Raw genomic sequence first — 25910 nt, forward strand, 5'->3', positions numbered from 1 at the left:
GTAGCTTTAGCCTTTTCTCATTCGTGGGATTGCAGTGATGTATACCAGAACTCAAACATGGATTTTTCTGGCTAACTTCATACATTTTTGTGCCATTTCACAGGAATAAACTGACATTTGTCCGGATATAATACTGTTAAAAACAACCTTTATTTTTCTAGGAAGCAGAATCTTCTGCTTCTTAACTTGGTGGGGGTGGGGAAAAGCACATTATTCTGCATGTGCAGTACTAGATGCCTGTTTCAATCCAATGACAGCACTGAAATGTCTGTAACAAAGTTAGAGCATATAATGTGCATGTGGCCTTTGTGTTGTGCAGTAACGTGGTGCTTCTTTTGCTTTTGTTTCCTGAATAGGGAAGAGGACAAGAACATTTTTGATTACTGCAGAGAAAACAACATTGACTATGTAACCAAAGCCATTCAATCAAAAAAAGTGGATGTGAATGTCACAGATGAAGAGGTATGGAGAAAAGATAAGGACCATCAATCTTTCATCTGTTTTGTGTATTAATTCACTGCTACTCCTTTTTAGAATTCCATGGTTAGGATTTTTGTAACAAGGTGCTGCAACAGTTGAACAAACATTTGGTCATTGAGACAGGGTAATCTGTTTGGAAACAGCTTTCCACTGGATTTCTGGTCGTGTGGATGTAGCATGTGAGATCAGAAGCTTAGTTTCTACATTATTTTCAGCAATACCAGCAACCACTTGCAGAGTAAGGTCTCCTGAGTACCTTCCTTGCCCTACTTTGTACATTAAGTGTGGTCAAATTGATGTAGAAAGTGAGGGAAACAGCTTTTTTGACCATGAAGTCTGTTCAGGTTGAAAGAGGATTTCTGACATGCCACAAGCTTTTCATCATCCTCAGATGGATGGGAAATGAGTGACACTGGCTTCCCAAAAGCAGTGACATTGTCCAGTCTTTCTCTGCTCATCAAACTCAAAACACCATTTCCCCACAAGGAGGTAATACAGGCATTGCCAGAAACCCCAAGAAAAACCAGTGTAAAACTGAATTGGCTTCATCCTTTTTTTGGCAAGTGTAAACACATGGTGGGTGCAGTTTCCTGTTGATCCTTCAGGAGTTGTGGGTGTACCAGGTTTGTCACCTTGTTTCCCTGCTTGCACACTGCCACCTAGCCCTGCCCCTGGTCCAGCCTGAGCACAGCTCCTTCCAGCACGTTGTGTTTTGGTGAACAGATGAAGTGCTTAGACATTCATAGACTGAGACGCCACAAATTCAGTTGGGTTCTCCTGTAGCTCTAAGCAGATTTCTGCCCTCTGAGCCATGACATCCCCGGCTGGGGCTCTGAATGCTGATGGCAGGGCCTTTTATTATTAATCAGGAATTCATGTGAATTAATTTTCAGAGGAGAGAAGGGAGGGGTGTTCACAATCAGGGCTGGAATTTCACATCATAAATCCAATGAACTGAAACTGTCATGTGTCACACAGCCGCTGCACCAGTGCTGTTTCTGGGCTCCATCCTCCTTCTGCAGATCACAGGTTACAGAAGGAGATGTCCAGGGCAGCTCCACAAAAAATACAGCTGGAGTCTGTTAAGTAATAAAAGCTCATTTTTAGGATCACATGCTTGCAATTAAGTGCATGTTAGCATTGCTTTGTTTCCCCTGGCAAGGTGCACTTTGTATTTTCCTTTCCATTCAAGTAACAAATGTGCTTGTTTTCAGCCAAAGAAATACTGTTTAAAAAAAAATCAAAATATTTTGTGGAAGCTTAGGTGTCCAAACTGTATAAAAAACTACCAGATTGTATCCTCTTTGGGAATTATCCATGATTCCCTGATGTAGAAGAAGTCTTATTTGTAACTGATGGATATTAGCAGATGGATGTTACAGAGTATGGGATTGCTTCAGCACAGGCAGGAGCCAAAAACATCTGCCTACCTGTGAAGGACTTGTGAGAGGATTCCCACTGGGACAAAATTTTCCTATAGATGAAATTCTCACAGCTTCAACAATTTTGGTTTACCTCAACAAATGCAAAAAAAATAGCATACCAAAAGGAAGAATCTGAAAGAAATAATTGTTTCATTTTATGTTATGGAACTGAATGCATCACCAGTGTTGTTTGGTACTCAAACATGTTCTTCCCAGTGTGGGAGGTGACTTGTTTTCCTATATCATGCAGGTTGACTGAAGTTTTAGAACCCATTTTAGACTGGAGATAACCCAGACTGAGCCTTTTGTGAAGTGTATGCAAGCATAATCTTGTCATTTTTATTAACTGTTTTAGTGTTACTGTGTAAATACATCCTGCCAAATCCAAAAGCTGCCTCACCTGGCTTCTGGACATAATTCACACTATCAATCCTTTGATTTAAATGCCTATAAATTTAAAATGTCAGCAGGGTACATACAAAGAGTTAACTTCTTATGAAACAAAATCTACTGAAGCACCAAATAGGCTCGTGCTAAGCTGCAAAGACGCTCAGCTCAGCCTTTCCTTGGACAATAAAGACTTGGCTGGAGTTGTAGAGTGTTTAGATTTTATTTTTATGTGATATGGTAGTACTCCATCTAATTGTATCCCCCCCACACACATTTTGTGCAAACCTGGAAGAAGTCAGTGAAAGGAGAAAGGAAATCAAGAATAAAAATGTAAAGTGGGGATGAGCCAACTTAGTCAAAGCAAAAGGATTTCAGAAAGGGCAGCAGAAGATTCTGGGGTTTAGATATTTGCACTGGGAAACTTCCAAAGCATAAGTGGCCTTCTCCCCACAAGAAGTAAAGCTGTTCATGTACAACATTCAAGCCAGCATACCTGCTAACAGTTTGGATATGATAAACTTCAATTTAGAATTAAACAAAGAACCTAATGACAGTAATCATGTACAAGCTTCCATTTACTGTATCTAAATTGCCCAGAGTTCAGCAGAATCGCATTCACTTATAAGAAGTAGCACAGACTAAAGCAACCTGTTTTCCTTGTGTATGTCAGCAGGACTAATGGAATAAGAAATGGACTGTGGCTGTGAAGTCACCCCAGGCACATCCTGGGAGTGTGGCTCACTTGCTGCCTGTTTGAAAATAGTATTTCTTCAACTTGGAATAAACCAGGAGCTGCTCGAAGGCAGAGATGAGTTGCTTTTGTGATTTGTGCCAAGGGCTGTGGAGGTTGTAGCTAGATAATATTTTTTTAATTGTTGGATAAATCCCAGTAAACAAACATGTTACCTGTGTGCAGTGTTTAAGCCCTTGCCAAAACTTTAATGAAAGGCATCTGACAGGATGCTCATTTAGACCCCGATCCTTGTGCTTTTGAGACAGCAAGAGCCAAACCGGTGCCAGCTTGCCAAGAAAAGGACAGAGGGGAAAATGGATTTGAAGAAGGGTCACTTACTTCTGGATTTATAGGCCTTCTCCCATTAGGAAAGCTTCACCAAACGTTTCAGAGCTCTGAAAGTGATTGACTTCCAAGTCAAATTTACCTGTGTAATTGTAACAACAACCCTTCCATTCACTGTTTCTGCTGTCACAGGGGGATGCAGCCATTCTGTAGATATCTGTCTTTTCTTAATTACTGCTCACAGAACACTTGCCACAAGTTAGAGTGGCTCATTGCTATCCAGCCATTACAGCTGCAAACATCGTGCCTGGAAGTGCAGCTTTATACTGTATCACATCCATTCGGTTTGGCTTTGTTCTCCCCTTTCTCTGCTCGAGCTAATTGATGTGAAAATCATTCCCATCCATTTGTCTGCCAGCTCAGTCTATGGGAGACAAATCCCTGTCCTGTGCTTTGTTTGTGAACACCCTGTGACTTGGAGCTGAGCAAAATTGATGTGCTGTTGGCTTGAGAAGCTGCTGCAGGAGCTGGCCAAGCTGGCAGCGGTTAGCCAAGCAAAGCACAGAAGATTTAAGAGGCAGGGTTAGTGCACTGGGGCTATTTTTATGCTTTTTTTTTTTTATTATTAAATACTTCAAAGGTGGGGGGGAAATGCATCCTCTCAAGTAACTTCTGCAGCAACTGTTGTGTTTGAATTGCAGGGAGGGAATACTTTGATGTTTGACTGCATCTAGCCAAACCTCACTGGTGCAGCGCTTTCCTACGTGAAATTATTCATGTTGCTTTGAGTCTCTCTCACTGCTTAATGAAATAGTCACGTGGGAATTGTTTTGGGAAAGCTCAATCTGTGGCCCTTAAGATTTCTGCCACGTTATTTAAACACACAAACACATGCTATATGCTGATATAAAGCAGCAGCTGTGCAGACTAAAGAGTTTTTCAGCATGCAGAGGTGATATCCTCTCTATAAAGACTGTGACTGTACGTTCAGTTTAAGCTTGTCTTATCACTAAGGTTTATTTTAAGAAAGACATGGGAAACAAGTGGATTTTGTAGCTGTATAGCTGCCTAAGTATGTTAGCTAGAACTGTTGACCATTGTTAACTTGCCTGATGTTCTACAAGTAGTTTTAAATATTTCCAATGAGCCATAAAGGTTGAAAAAGACCTCTAAGATCATCAAGTCTAACCATTTTAAATACAAAATTTGTAGCAATGCTTTTTGTTATGCAATAGGTAGGTTGAGATTCTTCTGGAGGTATTTTTTCTTCCCCATCTCCTGGTGTGCTCTTGCACAGAAGGTCTCCAAAGCCCCTTACACCCCATGTCAAGGGTGTAGCATGCTGCAGATATTTCTTGGGTGGAACATGTCAGCTGTTTAATAGTGCACAATTACAATGCAGAGCCATTTAAGGCACTAATTAGAAAATATTGTATCCATTTAGAGTTGCAGAGAGAATATATAGGTAAGCAGAGTGTAATTACCCAAAGTGGAATTGGCCCAAGACTTGAAATCCATACTCCTGCAAATAGCACAAGGAGATTTTTAATGACTTTAGATGATCAAGCTTCAGGGTTTTGTCTTGTTCAAAAGGCACCATGTGTAGCAGAACCAGCCTGACAGTGTCATGGGCTGGACCAGTTGCACAGTGCTCTGGTACTCCTGAGTATTCCTGGTACTCCTAACTCACAATTAACTGTTGATTTTCCTTTATTGGTCTCAGGCACCAATAAAATAAGATTCTCCTTGTCCAGAGGCAAATGCAAACCAACATATTTTAGCCACTAAACTGTAGCAATCTGTAGTTTTGATACAAAGGATAGAAGTGACTTTATTTTATCATGTAATTGTGCAATAAATATATTGAATAATTGCAGTATTATTCCTCTACACATATATCAAGACCCTGTAATCATCTGTTGAAGTATTCATTGCTATTGTGTATATTGCAGATGTGCTCCTTCCTTTTGAGATAAACATCTGTGGCTTGAAAAAAGTTGGTATGTGTCCAACTGAAATACTAAGTAATTACCAATCCAGAGGTAAATTAATGATGCTAAACATGAATTAAAGATCTCTCCATATTTACCAGTTGTTTTAAGTTGTACTCTTTCCCCCTTGTAGACTTTGCTAGGGGTGCTGAGTGCAAGAATATGAATCATTAAATGGCCTGTGCATGTCATCAGTGCTTCCATAGAAAGTCACTGTCAGAAAATTCATTCTAATGCAAGGTTAATTAGTGTAACATTAAAATTGCATGTTAAAAAATTAATTAGTCTCTGGGTCAAAAAGTGTGAATTTCCTGACTTAAAATCATGCTCTACCTCTGCTGCCCTGCCCAGGAATATCCAGCAGAAGCAGTGTGAGCTTTGGTCACAGGTGTCTTCTGCCCCTTCTGCTTCCTGGCACCATGGCCAGGAAATTTGGCTCACAGTTCCCATTAGCAGATAAATGAGTTACTCACCTTGTTCCCCACTGCTTTGTCAAGAGATTTATAACCAGGCATGGGCTAATTTAAATGATTTCTTCTCTGAGGGTCTGTGACTGTTTTGTGTGGCATATTGAAAAACACAGGTTAGTCTGATGGTGTCACAGCTTGAGGGAGATGATTCCTGCTCATCTGCAGGGTGATTTCCAAGAAATCCCCTACAAGTGTGTTGTGTGCTGTCCTAAACCAGGAGAGAATAATAGAACATTAAGGCTAATTTACTAAGTGTACATAGAAGGCTTTCTTCTTTGTTTGCTATCTCAAATCACTTTGAGTTACCTTTCTCATGGATCCTAAGCTACTTCTCATGCCCTTGGGCGTGCAGGAAGATCTGAACTTCCATTACATCCCACCCCATGGTGGCAGACACCTGTAGAAAGGGGATGGGAAGAAAACTGTGGAGGTTTGGGAGTTATGGATGCAGCAGCCTGCCCAAGAGAGGACAGGGAGGGGTGCCTGCCCAGACACCCAGTTTTAGTCTTTTCTTCCAGCAGAGACAGGTTGAGTGTTTCAAACTTGCCAGAGGAACAAGCTTTTGGGGTTTTGGCATCCAGGTGACTTAGGCAGCACTGAATACCCTACCCTTGCTGTGTAAGTCATTGCTCCCAGAAAAGTCAGAGGTGCCAAAATCCTAAATCTGTATAGGAAAACAAATAATGTGTTGGCTCCTGTGTTTCATACATTGCTGCTTTTCCCCTCTAAATTTTTTGCTGGCTTGTGGGTGTGGTGCTAAATTAATAAAAAATTGAACTATGTGTTGATTTTGACATTTCTAGCATTATTGTGTAAGTCCAAATCACCAGTAAGTGGCATACTAATATTATTTTGGTTTTTTTTTAAAGTCTGTTAATTTTGGTATAGATGCTTATTACTTAATAGCAAGACTGATTTTCCATGGGCTTTTTTTTTTTGGCTTGGCTTTGTTGATTTTTTCTGGCTGTTTCAGGGCCGGGCTCTGCTCCACTGGGCGTGTGACAGAGGACACAAGGAGCTGGTTTCAGTTCTGTTACAGAACGCTGCCGACGTGAACATCCAGGTAAGAGGGAACACAGAGGCAAATTGATGTCCTACACAGCCCCCTGAACAAATGTTTCCATGAAACTTCTTCCAAAACTCCACAGTGAGTTCTCTCAGGGTATTTATCACAGAAGAGCTGCTCCATTCTGGTGAGACCCCATCTGCAGTGCTGCATCCAGCTCTGGGGAAGCACAGGAAGGACATGGACCTGTTGGAGCAAGTCCAGAGGAGGCTACAAAGTTGATTAGAGGGATGGAGCACCTCTCCTATGAGGCTGAGAGAACTGGGATTGTTCAGCTTGGAAAAGAGAAAGCTTCAGAGTGACCTAATTACAGCCTTCTAGAACCTACCAGATAGATGGAATGAGACTGTTTAGATCCCATAGTGACAGGACAAGGGGGAATGACTTAAACTGAAAGAGAGTAGGTTTAGATTAGATATTAGGGAAAAAAAATTCTTCCCTGTGAGGTTGGTGAGGCTCTGGCACAGGGTGCCCAGAGAAGCTGTGGCTGCCTCATCCCTGGAAGTGTTCAAAGCCAGGCTGGACAGAGCTTGGAGGAGCCTGATCTCGTGGAAGGTGTTGCTGCCCATAGCAGGGGTTTGGAGCTAGATGATCTCTAATATCCTTTTCAACTCAAGCCATTCTGGGATTCCCTTATAAGAATATCCAAAAAAGGTAAGCTGGGAAAAATAAAAATAATTTTGAGCCACTGAGTTTTTCAGCCCAGGTGTCTGAGCTTAGCAAGCACCAGTTTTAGGGTATCTAAATAGACCAGGTTTTGACCTAAACTGGTGCAGCAACCACTTTGCAAATGGTTTCTTCCAGCCAACCAGCCTGGGTCTGCCAGTGCTCCTGAGTCAACACTCCCAGTTTTGTCAGCTTGTTGTAATTAAGGGCTGACCTGTGTAAATTTGGTCATATTCAGAAATAATTGTCCAACACATTTCTGTCAGATTATGATTGCCTGCTCTTTACTATCATGGCATATTTTGGCTCTGCTCTCCTTCCCAGTTTGGACATAGATACACCTTTGCTGATGAATCTTTGAGCTCTTACTGATGAGATATTCAATAAATGCTTCAGGAATTTGTAAGAGGTGGATGTGAAGCAGAGCTGCAGTCTGAAGGCTCGTGGACAGAGCTGTAATGTTCACAGGCTACAGATAGCTGTGTTGGTATTTACACAAATTGTTGTAAAAAAGTCTGTCTTGCCCTTTTCTGGGCAGAATTTCTGGTGGGATGGGTATGAGGACAGCAGCTCTGCAGTGGCTGGTGAGATGTGTGTGTTTGTGCTTAGGTCTTTTAATGGATTTAATAGGAGTTCTTCCTTACCCAGAAGAGGGGTAGAGTGAAGCCAGTGCAGATGTGGGGCTTTGCACATCCTGTCCATCTCCTTTCAGTCAGAGCTAGTGAATGGTGTGTTGGATACAGACAGAACAGCTTTGCACTGAAATTGGGAAGGAGTGGAATCAGGCACATGCCCATTCCCTTCACCCTGGCAGCCTGGGAGATGGTTCTGGGTTCTCTCTGAAACATTTCTTCTCTTTGACACTCGTCTCATTCTTTTGAGGTAAAGTCTGACTCTTAGAAGAAAAAGCAGAAGAGAGAATTATTGTATTTTTTTTCCCCTGAGTATTAATTTTCTGTTAAATTCTTCGCTTTTCTTTTTGATGCATTGCACATTTTCTAACCAGATTATTTTTGGCCAGTAACAAAAGGTTAATAATAGCCATAAAAAGAAAAATCAATCTTTGATATGTTTTTCCCCACCAAGGTAATAAAGGAGAATTTTTTATAAAGGTCTCTGTTTGCACGTAGGTGTGTTCCCAGAGAGAACAGACACATTTTTATTCTCAGCCATATATAAATTGCAATAACATTCCAAGACTTTGTGACTTCATTTTTTTATTTTTTTATTTTTAAATTTTGGCCTTTACCTGGGAAGAATTCACATCCAAAACAGGAGAAATTTTAAGAGAAACCAGAAGAAAAAGGGAGAGGGAAAAACTCTGGTTTCCTAACAGGCCATAAACACCACAGCACCTGCTATAACACATTACCAAAGGCACTATCAGTTAATGTGTAGGCTGTAAAGAACAGTGGCTTCAGTGTGAGGGGATATCTGGTGAATGGGTGATGCTGTTTTTCCAGAGTGATGTGCTCCCAGCAGAGGTTTCCTTCACACCTCTGTCCAAGCAGCCTCCACAATCTCACCTCTCCAGGTCTTCAGGAATTCTTCTGTCTTGTTTAATTTTGCAGCAGCACCTTCATGCAGGTTAGCATGAGAGATAAAGAATAAATTAGGGATTACGAGGGTCATGAGCAGATAGTGAAGGAGAGGAATGTTACAGACCACTTTTTTTTTAATTGCCTATGTTTTAGTGTGCTTCTAAATAGTTAGTCAAACAGCATGACAGATTTATTCTCTTTTCCATTACCTTTTTAATAAATGATCTTCCATCTTGGCTCTTTTGTAGTGTGCTAAGGGATTTAGCTGCCCTAAGCAGGCAGTGACAGTGGTGCTCTCCTGGGTGACCTGCAGCAAGTCTTACCTGTTCACTGTAGATGTGCCTTAATACCTTTTTCCTGCCTTATTTTAGTTACTTTTATACTATCTACTGTAAAAGTACTGCAGTCTCACAATCAAGAGGATCTGCAAGAGTCAGTTTATTGCTCTTTGTTGATAAACAGCTTTGGGAGCAGGAGGAGAGGTCTCCTGGCTCTGCTCATTCCTGTAGGGTGCTCAAACCCACTTTAATTCTGGGAATAACCCCATACCCCTGGACTGCAGTGGTGCAGTGCCTGTGCTTTTTGTTTCAGCAGTGGTGCTGCATTTTTCACAGGGTGGTTTGCTAATGTCACTGAAAAGCTGCAGCCACTGAATTCTTTGCTTGTTCATAATTAGCTCTAATAGCACATTTGAAAAGAGGTGGTAAAGCAATTGCCATGGGCGAGGGGATACAGAAAGGCAACAGGCTGCTCTGCTTTGTTGAGAAGGGGCATTTGTGTAATGGAATTACCTAAATCTCCAGTGCCAGGGGCCATGTCAAAGTGGGTGGTGGGGTGGTGTTTTGGAGCTCTGCTGGAAAAACCCAGAGCTTGGGACTCAGTCTGAGAGCAGCCTCCTTCACTGGAACTGTTTGCCTAAACCAGCAACATAACAGTAACATAATGGAAAGGTAAAAGGTTTTAAGCATAACTCAGTGGTAACATAAGATATCCATTAATATCCATTTCTAGCTTTAAAACATAAGATGACATGAATTTTCCTCGCAGAGGATGAGCAACAAAGGAAAACCCCTTTCCTCTATGGGGAGAGTAGCACCTGGATGTGAGGTGCTGCTCAAGCAGATTTCAGAGGAGCTCCTTTAGTGTATTTGGGGGACATAAACCATAGACTTTCCTCCTGGACTTCCTGTGGCTGCATTTTGTTTTGATTGTGGGTACTCCATACTCCAAAATAATAATCCATGTGTTCATGTCATGCCCTTGGGAGTGTATGGGGAACTATCTGGGAGTGGTGCTAAGCAGCTCCACTTACTGTGGTAAAGCTTTTCTGGCCATGTGAGCAAGTCTTAACATTAATATTGTGAGTTGTAAAGGGAACTGGATCATTAGACACACAGGATAATTAAGGGCTGTGTACATATCTGTGAGCAGCTGAGTTTAAACCATATCTAAGTATTTTATGATTTTTAAACTGCATCATTGTGCAATTATCAATGTTAAGGTAATTACTTTCTGTGCTGAAATTTTTCTGTAATAATGGCTAAAAGGATGAAACAAAGCTATAGCTGATGTTCAGTTTTTATTTCTTGACTTTTCACTTTCCTGGTAAAGTGCAGATCAGTGCACTAAGACTTTAAACCACTGGTCAGCAAGTTCTCAGTAGTCACTTGTGGACCCTTCAGGTGTTTGAGAAGGAAACTTGAGACCAAAGCTGAAAATCATCAGGTTAAGAAGTCTGTTGCTAATATGTGGGGTTTATTTTATTCATATCTATATAGTAGTAATTTTGGTGAGAAGCATCTGCTGTCTGTGCTGTCTGCAGAGAGCATTGGTTGATTTTTGGTACCAGTGTTGGATTTGTATCTTGTACTGATTCATGCAAGGCTGCTCAGTCATATTTATGAACTGAGATGATGCTTGTCAGCATATTTTGAGTTAGATTGGGGTTTTTATTCTTTTTTTTTTTTCTCTTCTAAATCACATAGGGTAACAGGAAGAGCATGGTTGCTTCCCCAGGCTGTCTTTTTCCAAGTTCCCAACTTCTGTCCTCTGTTTGTATCCTAACACTGGTGATCAGAGTGTTCCTGGACACATGGAGCAGCCATCCCCTTGTGATACCTTACCTGACTGGGGATAAAAAAAAAAGAGAAAAAAACCTTTTCAAATGAAGACAATACAAACATAATAAATGGCAGGGAGGGTTCATCTCCTTCATGACTCAATCCTTTTCAAACAACATTATTATTGACTGACCTATTGGTTGCCAAAAAGGAAAATCAATTGTACTAGAAGTAGTTGCTGGGCCACAGATCACAGAACTAACCCAGCAGAGACAGGTTGATTTTTATCAACTATCCAAAGACTAATTTCCATCATTAGCTAAAAATGAAGTAGAAATTATGGATATGTCGAAGATTGCTAAGATTGGTGGTCTCTTAGTTTTGTGTGTTTGTGTGGGTTTGCTGTTTTCCTGCCTGACTCTTAAAAGGTTTGTGTCTGTAGAGGATAAAAAGAAGCAAGGAATAGTCAGGCCTGCTTGCATACCTGTTTTTATTTTTTCTTATCAGCCTTCTTAATTTGGATTTCACAGCAAGGGTCTTGTGTTGGAGGCATGTAGATATTTAAAAATGAAGCTGGTCTCAGCAAATGTGCATCCCTTCCTTGCCTCCTGCACTAAACATTAGTCATGCCTTCATGATCCTGTGCCTGTAGGGAGATGAAGAAATCAGTGTGGATGTTTTGACTGTTGTGACCAAGGACCACAGGCTCCATCTACACATCTTTCCCCCTCCCCAGTGGGATGGGGGATGCAAACACACTTGTGGGTAGGCTGCCAGCTGCCAAAGTCCTCTGCTGTTATGACCATTCTCTAAACCTGGCTGAGATTAAATAGGAACATGACAGCCTCATGGCCTTGCAGTTAATGTCCCTAGGATCAATTTCTCCCTAAATATACTAAAAGCCTGACTCAGAAATCTGGGAGGGGCCCTGTCCTGGACCTGATACTGCAGCAGAAGCTTTGGCATGGGTACACTCGCAGCAACCAAAGGATGTCACAGGCAATGCTGAATTGATCACTACTGTGGGAGGGAGCTACAGTGGCAAACACATGGGGGACACTAAACAGAGATGAAAAGCAAAGCAGTGAGAGCAGATTTATTAACCACAGTAGTGTCCTTCTTCCCTTAACCACCCCCCATCCCTGTCTCAGTATTTCCATGGCCAGTTTTGTCAAGCAGATCTCTGAAGACTCTGCAGCCTCGTACCCCTTCAGTCTTGACAGTGCTGCCAAGGGGTGTGAGAGCCATTAGCCAAAAGAAAGGAGAGATCTGCTTAGTGACAGAGGGTAGCATTCTACATTAGAGCATTGACATGGTGCCAGTCACAGTTATTACAAGTGGCACAGCTCCACGTCTCTCCTGCGGGTCTCTCTGTAGAATGTAGGTTGGCAGCAGGTTGAATGTTAAATGGTCACCACTCAGCAGATGCTGTTTTTACCTACTGGGAGAAAAGTCCCTTTCAGCAGAAACATTTGCAAAGTATTTGCACACTAAATATATGCTGGGAAAGGCAGAGATTTATCCCTGGTTTGCTCCTTAGCTTCTGAAGCCACCTCAGGCCTCACCGACACTAACCATCAGTTGTACAGACGATGAGATGTTTCCTTCTGCTTGTCCAGGCTGGGCTTTTTAGCATTGTTTCTTCCTATCTTCCAGCTTGACATGTCCATTCTTTGTTTCTTCTGCTCCCTGTAGACAGATGAATCATTGCTCCATGGCTGATGCAGCACAAGCAGTTGGCATCCTTGCACAGGCAGCCCATGTGCAGCACTGCCTGCAAAGCAGCTCACCAGCCAGGAACTGCTGCAGGCTCCTGTGTCCTGCAAAACCAGTGTTTGAAAAGTGAAATCCAAGAGCTGGTCCTGAAGAAACTCACAGTGCTTTTGGGGTAATCAAAAGGCAGGGTTTAAAAAGCCAGGACCAGGGACAGTAGCACATTTTAGTGGCTTGTGAGCATCACCTTGTACCAAGGGCTGTGCTGTGCAGAGGGAGGCACTTCCCATGGCCTGTGCTGGGGCAGGAATGCAGTCTGGCAGAAGGCACATAGTTTTAGCTCAGGGAGCCCTGTGCTTGATTCCATGCCTGACAGCACAGCTCTTTTGTGGTACACTCCCTGTCTATGCTCACAGGAGACAGAAGCCAGCAGCAGCAGCAGTGAGCTTTGAGGTCAGTGCAGGTGGCACCATGGAGATATCTTGCTCCCCACTGTGTTCATGTGTCCCTGTAGAGGTAGGAAAGAGCCTTGAATGCCTCCCTGCAAAGACATGGGATGGCCCCATGGCCCTTGGTCCCAGGGTCATCTTTGAAATCAGCACGTGTTAAAAGACCTGTAATTCCTGAGGTCATTGTTGGAAATGCTTTAGCCCCTCATTAAGGTGTTTGGTTAACTGCACAAACAGGATACCACTGGCAGCCAAGCTGGTTCTTCAGGTGAACACATCACCCTAGAAATGGTCTCTAATCACCCTAGGAATGGTCTCTAATCACCCTAGGAATGGTCTCTAATCACTCTAGGAATGGTCTCCAGCCTTGCTTCATTTCCTATGGCTTTGGCTTCACCTGTCCCTGCCTGAGGAACCACCAAGCCATCAGCTACTCTTTGCTCAGGAGAGATTGTTCTTTGCTCAGCCTCTTGGAAAAGCTTTCCCTGTTTTGAAGAAGTTCTGCCACTCACCTTCTCCCTGAGGACTCCTCAATTTGAAAAAAGCCTCAAGGCTTTACTTTCAAATGGAATTTTGTATTCATCTGTTGTCAGCAGTTGTTTCTTCCAGTTTGTTCTAGAAACCAAAACCAAACAAACCCATACAGAACAAAAAAACAACAAAAAAACCCACCTCCAGTTCTTGGTAAATCATTGGGGCATCTCAAATTTGAAGTCTTCAGTACAAAGTTATTTGTTAAGTTTTGCTAAATAAGATTGTTCTAATACTTTAGATGCTGGGGCAGTAACTCTTGAAGTTTATTTTGGTTATATGTTAAGATTTTTCATGATTATAGCTCCATGGATTGTAAGTGGCAGAGCAGCACTGAAAATGGCAAAGCTAATTTAGTAAGTTCCCATATCTCAACTGGTACATGTTACTTTTGCATCCATGAGGACAGTATTGGTGCAGGAGATTTTCTAGCTCAGAATCATGTCTCCAGTGACAGGGAAGAGTGAATGCTGAGAAGACAGAGTAGGGTGAGCATACAGTGATAATTTCATATATTTTCCCAGAATCCATGGCTTGTAGGCTTCCTGAACCACTGTTACTATCTTTGCACTTCTGGATTATTTTTGATGAATTTCTTTCATCTCTCTTTGGATCCCCTAACTTTATGCTAGTGGGAGTCTGTAGTTTAGCTGTGCATTTGCTTTGCACTTGCCATGATCATTTCATGTAAGAGCCCTTTCTTGTGTAATGAGAAACATTAATTGTTCCCCCAGTTACCTCCTCTGTCCTGCTTTTGACTTTATTGGCCTCCTTGATTCCCCTTGATCACTTCTTTTTCAGACTGAGGAGTTTTACCTGTTTAATCCTACCCCATTTGGAAGCAGCTCAGTAACTTTGCCACTTGTCATTCTTTGGGTCATTTCTAGTTCTTTCTTATTGCTCTCAGATGAAGAGAGCAGCACTTCTCCCAGCACCCAAGCTGTAAGTGCAATATCAGATATAATGAAGCAATATAGTGATGTGTTTTCTTATTTCCTTTTTTCCTTCCCCCAATGCCTCCTTGTTGTTTGTTTTTTATTAACTACCATTGAATACTGAGCTGGTGTTAAAGAGCTGTCTGTAATAACTCATAATCTTTCTACACAGTGGTAGTAATAGCTAGATCAGAGCCCCTTGCAGTGGATTTAGACTGAAGATTGTTTTTCCACATGTGCATTACTTGGTGTTTATTAGAGCTGAATTTCATCTGCAGGCTTTTCACCCTGTCACCTTGAGATCCTTTTTTTGGCATTTTACAGGCAGCTTTTGGTTTAAAGGACTTGGATGATTCACTCCCAGCCTGCTTCCCCTGTTCCCTTCTGTGGGCTGAAGAACCCAGGCCTTTACCCCTCAAAGTACCTTTTACCCCTCAAAGGCTCCAGCTCTCAGCAACAATTGTGCAAGCTGGTTGTTTACTCCTATTCAATTTCTAATTTTGTAATCAGTTCTCAAGTAATGGTCTTCCCTCTTGCTCTATGACAGCATCATTTAATAGTCTTTGGTGAGAGGGTGTGTCCAAAGGCTTTTGGAAATCCATGTGTACAGACATTCCCACTCGTGTGGGTGTTGTGGTTTTAAAGTATTAGCTAAAGAAATTACCAGAAAACTTCTTTATTTTTTGTTGTGAGATATGGATTAGAACAAGAGCAAAACAGGTTTAAAACTTAAAAGGAACAAAGAAAGTTTATTAACAACTATAAGAATAAGAAACCAGAATAAAACTTACAGAAACCTTTTTTTCTTCACTACTTAACCATTCTTTTGTTTACATGACAACATAGAGACAAAAAACTTGGTTGTTAAAATAGTCTCAATTTTGCTATAGTCTTTTTACCAGTTTTGTAGAGAAAAAGAAGGGTTTTTTTGCTAATTTATGGAGTTTTTCACAAGAAAACTATTTTCTTCATGGCTTTTTATTTCTTTGATGTCAGCTGCTTGGAAATTCTGTTATCAGTTTTTTTCTTCCCATTTCACATTATTCTGAGGTGTGTTATGGGTTAATGAGTTAAGATGGGGTGTCATTTTTTAAATTAGCAAATCTAAACTACTACAGTGGGATAGCAGAAGTCTTGGTGGGTAGCAAAGGCTGGTGCCATCCTCTCCCTGCCTGTCACAGAAAAACTACTCAGTTGCTTCCTTTTGTAGCAAAACAAGTAAATCCTATCTTGGAGAAATCTAGTTTATCTAACACACTAATGGACTGTGCCACCTGTGCATTCCATGTTGCAATGAGTCTTCCCTTGTATTTTAACAGAGCTCAGCTAGGCTGGAATAGAAGTTTGTTATAAAACAAAGGCCTGAACATCCACAAAGGTGTGTTGAGGCTGTCTGTGGTGTTCATCCTCAGGTTAGGAGGTGCCTGTCTACAGCTGGGTACCAGCATTGAAACAACTGTTGAACTTCCATCATCTAAATCCGTTTCTGCCGTTCCAGCCAATTAAACATTAAAATGAGCGTGACAAATAAGTGTTTGTTTATGGGTCAGTAACTCTGGAGTATGGCAGTGACATGGCTGCTTGAGACAATCCATTTCAGTGCAGGCCTGGGCAGCCCAACATCCTCAGCTGTGTAATTGCTTTTATAGGGAAAGGGAAGTAATAAGGATAATGCAGCTATCAGGCCCCGACTCACTAGTTCAGAAACTTCCCCTTGCCAATCAAATTCCTTTGGTATTCAACCAGTTTTAGGCTTGTTCCAAAGGCATTATTGTGCTGTCAGAAAATATCCTGATGGATATATGCATTCTCTCCAGTGTTGGATGTTACCTTCTTGGTTTTGTCCACCAGCCAGCCCTCAGTGCACACTTTATGGCAACAGACAGGCATGTCTTGTCCCTCTCCCTCCCTTCCCCCTCCCCTATTATATATATATATATATTTTTTTTTTCAGCACTATTAGATTATTAAATGCTTAATGACTATTCCATTCCTGCTAACTATACTTTTGATGAGCCACAGTAATAAAACTTTGTAACAGCGAAGCGTGTGTCTGGTTCCTTTATAGGAAGGGCACATTTGGGGAGCTGAAGTAATGGGGGATAAAACTCAATTAATGAATAGAAATAAAAAGAAGTAAATGAGGTAATCAAACTCAGAGAAATTAGTATTGGCAGGTCCTGAATGATGCTCTTGGATGAACAATCTTTCAAAATCCTTCCTTGTATGCCGCTGCTGTCTCTTTATTTATTATTAAAATAACATGATCCATGAGGCGCTCGGGGTGACTCCCAGCCTAGCTAATTCTAATTAATCCAGTCAGGGAGAGCAGCAGGGTAAGTGGAGCAGTCTATCGGATTGAAATTCATAACTTAATTGAGGTCAAAGTCCTGGGTTGGGAGAACAAAAGTCTTTCACTGGGACCAGGCAGATCAATAGCAATAAATATCTGGCTTGGATGCAAGTAGCTTACAGTGACGGATTATCTGACACTGGCCAGAGGTCTTGGTCTTGTTCAGGGCAAAGTCCTGTGGTATGTACAGCAGAGGGTGACTTTTGCCAGTGTTCCCTCCAAAGCCCCAAACAACTCTTGAAGGACTCATGGGACCCTCAGGAGAAGGATGTCCATACAGAAGTCCACATGAGTCATGGTGAAATTTGGTTTCTCAAGGTACAGGTGTCTCATCAGTAGCACAAGGGCAAGTGTCACATTAGTGCTGATGGAGGCTGGAAGAAGTTGCTCAGACTTACAGGAACTTGGAGCTAAATCACAAGCTTGTCCAGAAAAAGACCTTTAGGATCAGGGGAAGCTGAACCATGGACGGATGGGCTTTAAGCCAAGTCTGTATTTATAGCACGTTTCCATAGGAGGAGAGAGGAAAGTTGGAAGTGTAAATAATCATTAAGGTGGGTTTGTAGTGTGAGAGAAAACAGCAGAGGCAGATGTGGTGCTGCCTGTTCTTCAGAAAAGCATCCAGTTTCTACTGTGACCTCCAAAATGTTCTGTTCCAAGGGGTTTGCATGTGCTAAGGATGGCTGGTTTCCCAAACCCTTGCCCAAGCAAGTTTGTGTGTTGCCTAAACCAGAGAGGAAGCCCAAAGTCCTGGCCTGGGATTTGTGGCCTTTGCACTGTGCACAAGCCTTCCCTGGAAGTGGGCACTGAAATCCTCATCAATACCAGCAACTGAAGAAGTTTCTCTGAACTTTGAAACGAGCAGGGTCCTTCAGCTGGAGCTGAGAATTAAAATGCAATCTTCCCCTGGGCCGTTATTAATGCGAGGTTTATGCAGATTGGACTGCTCTGCTCGTATCCTCTTTGCAGAGGACAAATACTGCTGTGGTCAGCACTCAATACATCCCAGATGGATGTTGTTCTGCCAATGCACTTCAACACAGCTTGGAAGAGAGATGGAAACCGCAGCTTGGATGCAGCCAGGACTTGGTTTGACACACCTGCTCCTCCCATTAACACTGCATGAGTCTAAAGCATCTGCTCTTGTCCAGCTTGCCAGAAATGTTCAGAGATCTCTTTGGCTCCACAGGTCAGGTTTCCATGTGTAGGGCAAAAGCCTTGGCTGGTCAGGTGTCAGGTTTTACTGTGATGAGCAACTGTTGGGTTTTTTGGGTGTATAAATGGTACTTCTGTATCCTCACACCCTTTTGAAACTGTCTCTGAGAAACACCTCTTGTTTTCCACTGCAGGACATTTGCTTTGTGTGGACAGAATGCAGTGAACAAGGCAGCTCTTCAGTACAGACACACATCTATATAATTTATATATAATTATATATATATAGATATAATTATTTTTATATATTAATATATATTAATATTATTATTTTTTTTTACTATATACTACTGTTATCACCTAATACTTACTATTTTACTACTTTCCTCATTCGTGTCCCATCCATGGCACAACCTCCTCCCTCTAAGCTGGTGGTTTCACTCTCCAGATTCCTGTTGGATTATTTGTATGCTCCTGCTTCATTCCTGCCCAGCCTGTACAAGAGCAAAAAGTTCCTGAGGCTGTTAAACAATGCAAACAAAACTGAGCTGGCAACTGTCATCAAGGGGAGAAGGGGCTGAGTGATTTATTTTGCTGTATATAAAAACTTAACAGAAAAATCCAAGTACTGAACAATTTGTGACTTAATAGCAAGAAGAGCAACACATCTTGAATATACAGAACTTTGATATTGCACTTTAGCTTGAGTTATGGCTCTGCTAAGGTTTAGGAGGAAAATAAATTAAAATATGAATATAAGCATTTTTTCTCTTCATAGAGCCACACCTGTGATGCAGGTGAGAGAACTTGCTTTTTTTTTTTTTTTTTTTTTATCTGAGAGAAATAACAAGATCTGTCCATTCAGAGCTGGGTTTCCACAGTTATATATGTTATCAAAAAACATAGCAGTAGGTGCCCAGATCTGTAGAATATGTGGATTCAGTGAAGAAATTCTGTTTATGGTTCTTTTCAGAGTCAAGTTTCGGTTTCTAATCCTCCAGTTTTGCTCCAGAATCCCAGCGTGACCTTGAACAAGTCACTTGATTTCTTTCTGTCATGGTTTCCCATTTGGGAAATGGTGGGGCAAATAATCGTTTTTTATCTCATGGATATAACAAGATTATAAAAATATGGTACTTTTAAGAATCTTTGAAAACTGATGAAATGAAATTAAACAGATCCTGCAGTATGGATAAAATGAGATGAAACAAGCATGAAACTATTAGTGAAAGAAATGTTTCTTTATCTTCTGCAAATAAAAATGCAAAGTGATTAAGTGGGTCTTTTCTAGCTATTAGCAATAGCAGCTCTAGCCAGCTGACTTCTGCCACCCTTGTAAATTAATTTGTGGGGTACAGTCCTGAATTTAGTATCCTCACAATAAATACCCTTAAAAATTTTGTCACCTTCTGTGATGCTCAATGTTTCTGCCACGATAGTACTGCAATTAACTTGCCCTGCAGATAAAAAGTGGCCACTTGAAATGAGATGCTCTAACACAATGGTTTGCAGATTTCTTTTAATTGATTTTTTTTCCACCTCCCTGTGATATTTCCTGCCTTTACTGTATATCCAGCAGTATTTTTGTGAAGCAGGGGAAAGGAATGGGAATAAACTTAAAGGTTATTTTTCTCCAGGACTGGTTTGGAGGTCTGGTGGAGCAAACCCTGCATGTTTAGTGATGAGCTTTGTGTGTTTGTGAGGTGCTGGAAGAGGAGGAAAGCCCCAGCTCAGACTGTGGGCATTTTCCTTCCCTGGCTTGGTGCCTGGATGAGAAAGTCTCTCTTTCAGCATAGCTCTCAAATCCAGGTAGGGATTAATGAACAAAACAGGAAGGAAGGAGTTTGAACTGGTTGACTTTATCTAACACAGAAGGAAGACAAGCAAAGTATTTCAAAAAGCAATAGGCTGGAATGTGCTACAAAGAAACTTTGACATGTGTGCTGGGACTCAGCCAGAGGCCAGGTTACCTGTGTTCAGGAAGCCTCAATTTCCTCTTCTTTTCTGTTTGTTTTTGTATTTTTTAAACTCAAGTTTTAATCACACTTGGACTGTGCAGATGAAATCTGAGTCAGAAGCCAGATCTGCCAAAGCTGCCTGGTTCCCTTCTCTGTGATGTCCTATTCCTGCTGCTATTGTGGGGATATTTTCAAACAGTGCTCACAGATTACATGGTAATTTGGCTTCTGAAGTGCTATGAAATTGAGCATTACACTTTGAATTCCAGTGGTCAGAAGAGATTTGTAAAGTTACGGCTCAGCAATTGCAAGTGATCCATTTTTCACAGCTTAATGACCAAGGGCTTGTTTTTGGAGTGATGGGAAGGAATCACATATACACCCTCACCTCCAGTGCTAATTGCAGAGTAAAAGAGGTTAATTTAAACCTTGGAGGCAGTTTTTATCTAGATTTTTTCACAGCAGCAGGAAAACCCAGAGCTGTGGTGACTTTAAATCATTCATTTTACTTCTCAGATGGAAAAGTTAAGCATGGATGTGGTCACTTTGCTCTCATCAGCTGGAAAGAAACAACTTGCTAAGCCCAGTCAGTTGGGATAAACCACAACGTAATGTGGAGTAAAAAATGGAAGATTATATAAACTAGTCATTTAGACATGGTTTAAATCATCTTTTTTTTTGTCTGTCGGTTCAAGTGTTCCTCTTGTGCCCATTTAAATTATAAGTCAAAGCATTAAGCAAGAGCAAAGACCATCCCTATCCCAAAGAGATGATCTTGGCATCAGATGCAGTGCCACAGGTAGTGCAAATGGAAAGGCTGAGTGAATGGAAGTAAGAGAACAAAACAGAGATCAGCAGAAAAATGGTTTTCTTGGCTCATGGCTTCCCCAGGCGATGCCAGACAGCGGTGACACGGAGGGTCATGGCAGAAGGAATCTTACTGAGGATTTAAAGGATGGGAAGGTGTCATTACTGAGGACTTCTGGCAAAGGATAAACACGTGAATTCCTTGCTTAAGTCAATGGGACTTTTACTGGCATGTGTCCTAAGGCTGAGTGTGTCTTTTGCTGGGATCAGTTAAACCCTGCAAGTGCTGCATTTTACCAAGTCCATTGGGAGGAAGAATCAGTGATGGAGAAGAAATGGGAGACTTTTCATAGAGAAAAAGAGAAAATTGCTTCATTTGCATAGGAATGTGTCACAGCTGTACCCCATGCAGAAAATATTTCCTTCTGGGATAGGGTGGTTTAAAAACACAGTCACCCAGCTGCAAAATTGGTTCTGACTCAAGCAGACAATGGCACTCTTTTCTGGATGGATGATGCTTTCAATCTTGTGCCCAGCTACTGAAAACACCTGCTAGAGTTCTGGTCTCCAGGACATCATCTTCCAGTTAAACATAGGAGTTGCTGTTTATAAACAAAGAATTTCTGAACAGTATTCCCTAACTGGGGGAATTGTCCACCTAGATTTGCCAGCCACAACCCATCTTGTTTGAAGTGGCTGCTTCAATGGCAGCACCTCCTGCATCATCAGATAGCATAGAAATATATTTTCTGTCATCATTTGGTCTTTGAGACACTTGGTTTGTAGCTGGTGCTACACCTCAGGGGCTCAGCTGTGTCTCCTGGGAATCTGGAGTTGTAGCAAGTCACAGGTTGTCCAAAAATACAATATTGGGGGTGCCTGGTTTTAGCAACACTCCTCATTTCCCAAATCCAGGCAGGTCAGAGGTTCTTTTATCATGTTGGCTTTCAGGTAACATTGCTGTGGAGAAGTTACAAGGCACAAAAAAAGGAGGGTTTCACCCTGCTTTGTTGGCTTAATAAATTATCTTGAAAATGTGAGTTCTAGTTATTGTTACTGCCACTATTCTAACCCTAATCTAATCCAATATCTGAATTGGGGTGTCCTGGCCAGGTTGGTTTTCCCTGTTCCAGCAAGCACTTTTTTGCTTCTTCTCTTTTCAAAACACTCAACCAGTTTTCACCTCCATTTCTCCCCCGTGCTCTTCGTAGCTACTGGGCAGCTGACCTACAGGTCTACAAAATGTTAGGTGTTGTCTCTTTGATACCATTTAGAAAAAAGAGAGGAATGCAGGAAATATGTGATCTTTAGCACTGGGGGTTCTTTTCTGCTAAAAACAAAAACAACAAAATGCTAAGCAGTGTTTTAGCATAGGATTCAGAAGGTTTCAAAGAGACATCAGTTAAACCTGCCTGCTCAATGAGAGCCAACAAGTGGATCTTTCAGATGTCTGAGTGTTCCCTGGGGGTTCACATTATTAATATCTGCCTTATGACAAGGTGGCTGTGCTGATGCCAGGCTTTTTTTCCCAGCCGGCATGATTAATTTTTCCTTCCTTTTTTAATATCTCCGAGCCAGATGCTTCTAAATGTCCTCATAGGGTGCATTGCTGTTCTTAGCTACTCCTCCTTCCCCCCTACCCCTTTCCAACTAATTCATGTAATGGCTCTGGAGATGCATTTTGTAGCATCACAAAAAGCAAAACTTTGAAAGCCTCCTAAGGTGATGGACTTGACACGTGCAGATCTGGCCTCCCTGCATTCCTGGTGGGCTTGAAAGCTTCCTGCCAGGTAGTCTGTCAAGAACATTTCCCAGTTCAGAGTGTGCTTATTTGCCTAGCACTTTACAAATTATATCCATGCAGAAGTGCTGAAGTGCAAGTATTCCTGGTGGGGAAGGTTGACAGTGGGATGTTGCACCGACGTTTTGGAGACAGGAAATTTTGGCTGAGGTAGAGGAGGAGCACTTGCATTATTTATGGAAAGTGCAGTGGATCTTCAAGCACTGATTTATTTTAAGGGCTTCAAAACATTGTGGTAATGAAAGAGATCTACAAATGGAAATTAGTTGTTCTTCATGGGTTTGGTTCCATAGAGCAACTGCATGGGCCTGAGTGGTACCAACAGAGAGGGAAGACCTTAGCAAGCCCTACTGCAATCAGCTTCTTCCTAAAGCATTCCTGCTTAGCAACATATCCATCAGTTTCCTCCATATAATAGATTTGTGGGTCTTCTGTATTTATCCCCAGCTGTTTTCAGTCATTACTGCATTCACCTGCATCTCAGGAAGAAGCAAAACCCATTAAGAGAATAGTGGTTAATAAATTAGGATTTAGTTGTTTATTTTTTTGTAAGTGTTAATATTGTCTGTGCTGTGTAGATCAGTGGGTTTAATGATGGAAGTCTTAATTTAAGCAGTCTAGAAAACAGCATTTCTTAGTTTCTTACAGGACAAGCTAAAATCTCCCACCCATTATATTCTGCTGTTTGGGGTGTTCTTGCAATATAACACTGAGAGAAGGTATAATATAAAACAATTAATTTGCCAGTGCAAATAGAGCTGTAATTAGGGAAATCAAGTCTTCAGTTTTAGTCTGAAGCTCAATTTTTATTTTTATTTTTTGGTGGGAAGATGAGGATACTAAGAGTATCCTGAGAGTAAGGATGCTCTTAAGAGCATGTGTATTCCATAACAGACAGCTGGCCATTTAGCCATGTGTAAGGCAGCCTCAGACAGCCCTTTGGCCCACAGCACTGTGGGAATTAAGTTAAAATTAACCTGAGTTTGGAAAACAACTAGCACCACTTTATTTGTCCATTTAATTGAATTATATGACGCTGTGTAAGTATGCTGACCCACAGACGTAAATTGCTCCACCCTACCCATTTCCCTCCTTAATTCTCTCATGCTAATGGAGCTGATGGGATGTTGACTGCAGAGAGAGAGGTTGGAAATAAAAGAGGTTGGAAATAAAAAGGCACTGTTCCAGCCTGGTGCAAACCTTTCCCTTCGGTGCAATGCTCTGAGTGTCACAGCTGCACTAACTCCACCGTGATCTTTGTTGCCATTAAGCTGATTATTTCCACAGAAGGATTCATCCAACTAATCCCACAATGCTGCAACCAGTTGCTTTACATTTAAACACAATTTTTTCTTTATTTTATTCTTTTTTTTTCCTAATAAATGAAAATCAGTCAGGCTTCACCAGACTCTCAAAATAGCTCAGGCTCTTACAGGGACCACTTTTTTTGTTTGTTTAATAGAGGAAAATAGGACAAATTAACGGGCTCCATGCATTAGGGGATGTGCTTAGTTTGGGAGCCTGTGCTGTAATTTGGGCTGGATGTGCTGGGAGGATGCTGTGTGTCACTGTACCTTTTTCACTGCATCATTTTGTGTTTGCCTGGGTGGCCATACCATGGAGCAGCAGCTCTGCATCCAACAGTGACTCTAATGAGGGAGATTCTGACAGGTTAAGATTGACTTAATTGATTTGATAATCAATTTATATCTAGTTTTTTCTTATTTTTCTAAGGAAAGGTTGATTTTTATTGGTTAGTAGTCATTAAAATATGTTCATTTGCAGCTAAATATAGCCTTTATAGTAAATTTAATTCTTCACTTGCTAATCAAGTACACAGTGTCTGCCCATGTTTGCTTAATTATGTAGTTTAACCTAGTCTATTAACATTCTTAATTTTTACATTTGAATCAGGATAGAAAACAGCAAATGAGACATTTCTTCTCTGTTAGACTATTAGGTTTTTTATTTTGTCTTGTGCCCAAGTACATCTGAATGGAATTAGAATTTCATTTTTAAAACACTTTTACTAGGAAATTTTAAAATGCTTCTTAAAAATAAATTAAAATCACATCGAAAGTATGGTGTGTTTGGTTTCGAAAGGGAAAACTAAATAGAATTTTCTTTGTATTTCTGAATTAATACTACTTAAAGGAGATTATGTCTGCCATATTCAGGTAGTCACCTTTTCTCAGGTTTTGTTAACAAAAACCAGGGATTTCAGGAGGAAAAGCAAGGAGCAGCTGGAGAAAGATGAGGACCAAACATAGGCCACAATTCTGTCATTAAGCATTCAGTGTTGGATAAATTTGTATCCTCTTTTTTCACACTGGCTGTTGTCTACCCTGAGACTTTGGGCTCGACTTTGGCTGCCAGAGCAGCAACGCTTCCCGTGTTCCAGGCCAGCTGAGAGTGGACAGAACATCCCGTGCATTCAGCAGCATAAATCACAGACAATTGTGCCTAGAGCCTTGCCATGATTTTCCTGAGGGGTTCTGCAGGATTCTCTGAATTCTTTGTCTTCTAAAAGCCATTCTTTCAGATTTAGTCTGTATTTATCACTCAGATGCTTTAACTTTTTTACAGTTCTCCCATACTATGGGCAAGGCTGTTGTATACAAAAGCATGTAGTCATTCTTTCCAATTCCTCAGCATTTTAAAGCCAGTAGATCTGTTGTTGTCTCATACTTAATTTTTATCCATTAGGAGTCCAAAGCTGGTCTAATACCTCAAAAGGATGTTTAGGGTGACTTACCTGGTCAGTAGTTTGACTTACTTTAGGAAGCAGCTGTCAGATGTGTGCTGCTTGAAAACACACATCCCTTTTCATTGAACATAAGGATTTTATGGAATTGTATTCTGCTGGGTCATCACTTGGGGTGTTTGAACTTTGATTCTATTAGGGAAGTATTTTTTATTTTAGAGAGGCAAAAAAGCATTGGATTTCACCCATCCTAGGCATTGATTGTCACCAACATTCTTTGCTCTCATGGAAGCTTCTAAAAAAGAATTGTTTCATGATTCCAACTACAACTTCTTATATAAACATGAAGGTCCCATTAAAAGCTGGTGAAACAAATTATATTAATTCCTTTGAGTTTT

The 25910-nt window shown here is 41.2% G+C and overlaps 1 protein-coding gene across 2 annotated transcripts in view; it reads left to right on the top strand.

Annotated features, from left to right (window-relative positions):
- ACBD6 (acyl-CoA binding domain containing 6) overlaps positions 1-25910 on the top strand; it is an 81482-nt gene that overhangs the window by 35086 nt on the left and 20486 nt on the right. For both annotated transcript variants that reach the window (XM_015636756.3, XM_033516408.1), the window contains exons 5-6: positions 357-462; positions 6747-6836. In XM_015636756.3, the coding sequence (XP_015492242.1) occupies positions 357-462; positions 6747-6836 (196 nt within the window). The remainder of the gene's footprint in view (positions 1-356; positions 463-6746; positions 6837-25910) is intronic.

This window comes from Parus major, chromosome 8, assembly GCF_001522545.3.
Source record: "Parus major isolate Abel chromosome 8, Parus_major1.1, whole genome shotgun sequence".
NCBI classification, from domain to species: Eukaryota; Metazoa; Chordata; class Aves; order Passeriformes; family Paridae; genus Parus; species Parus major.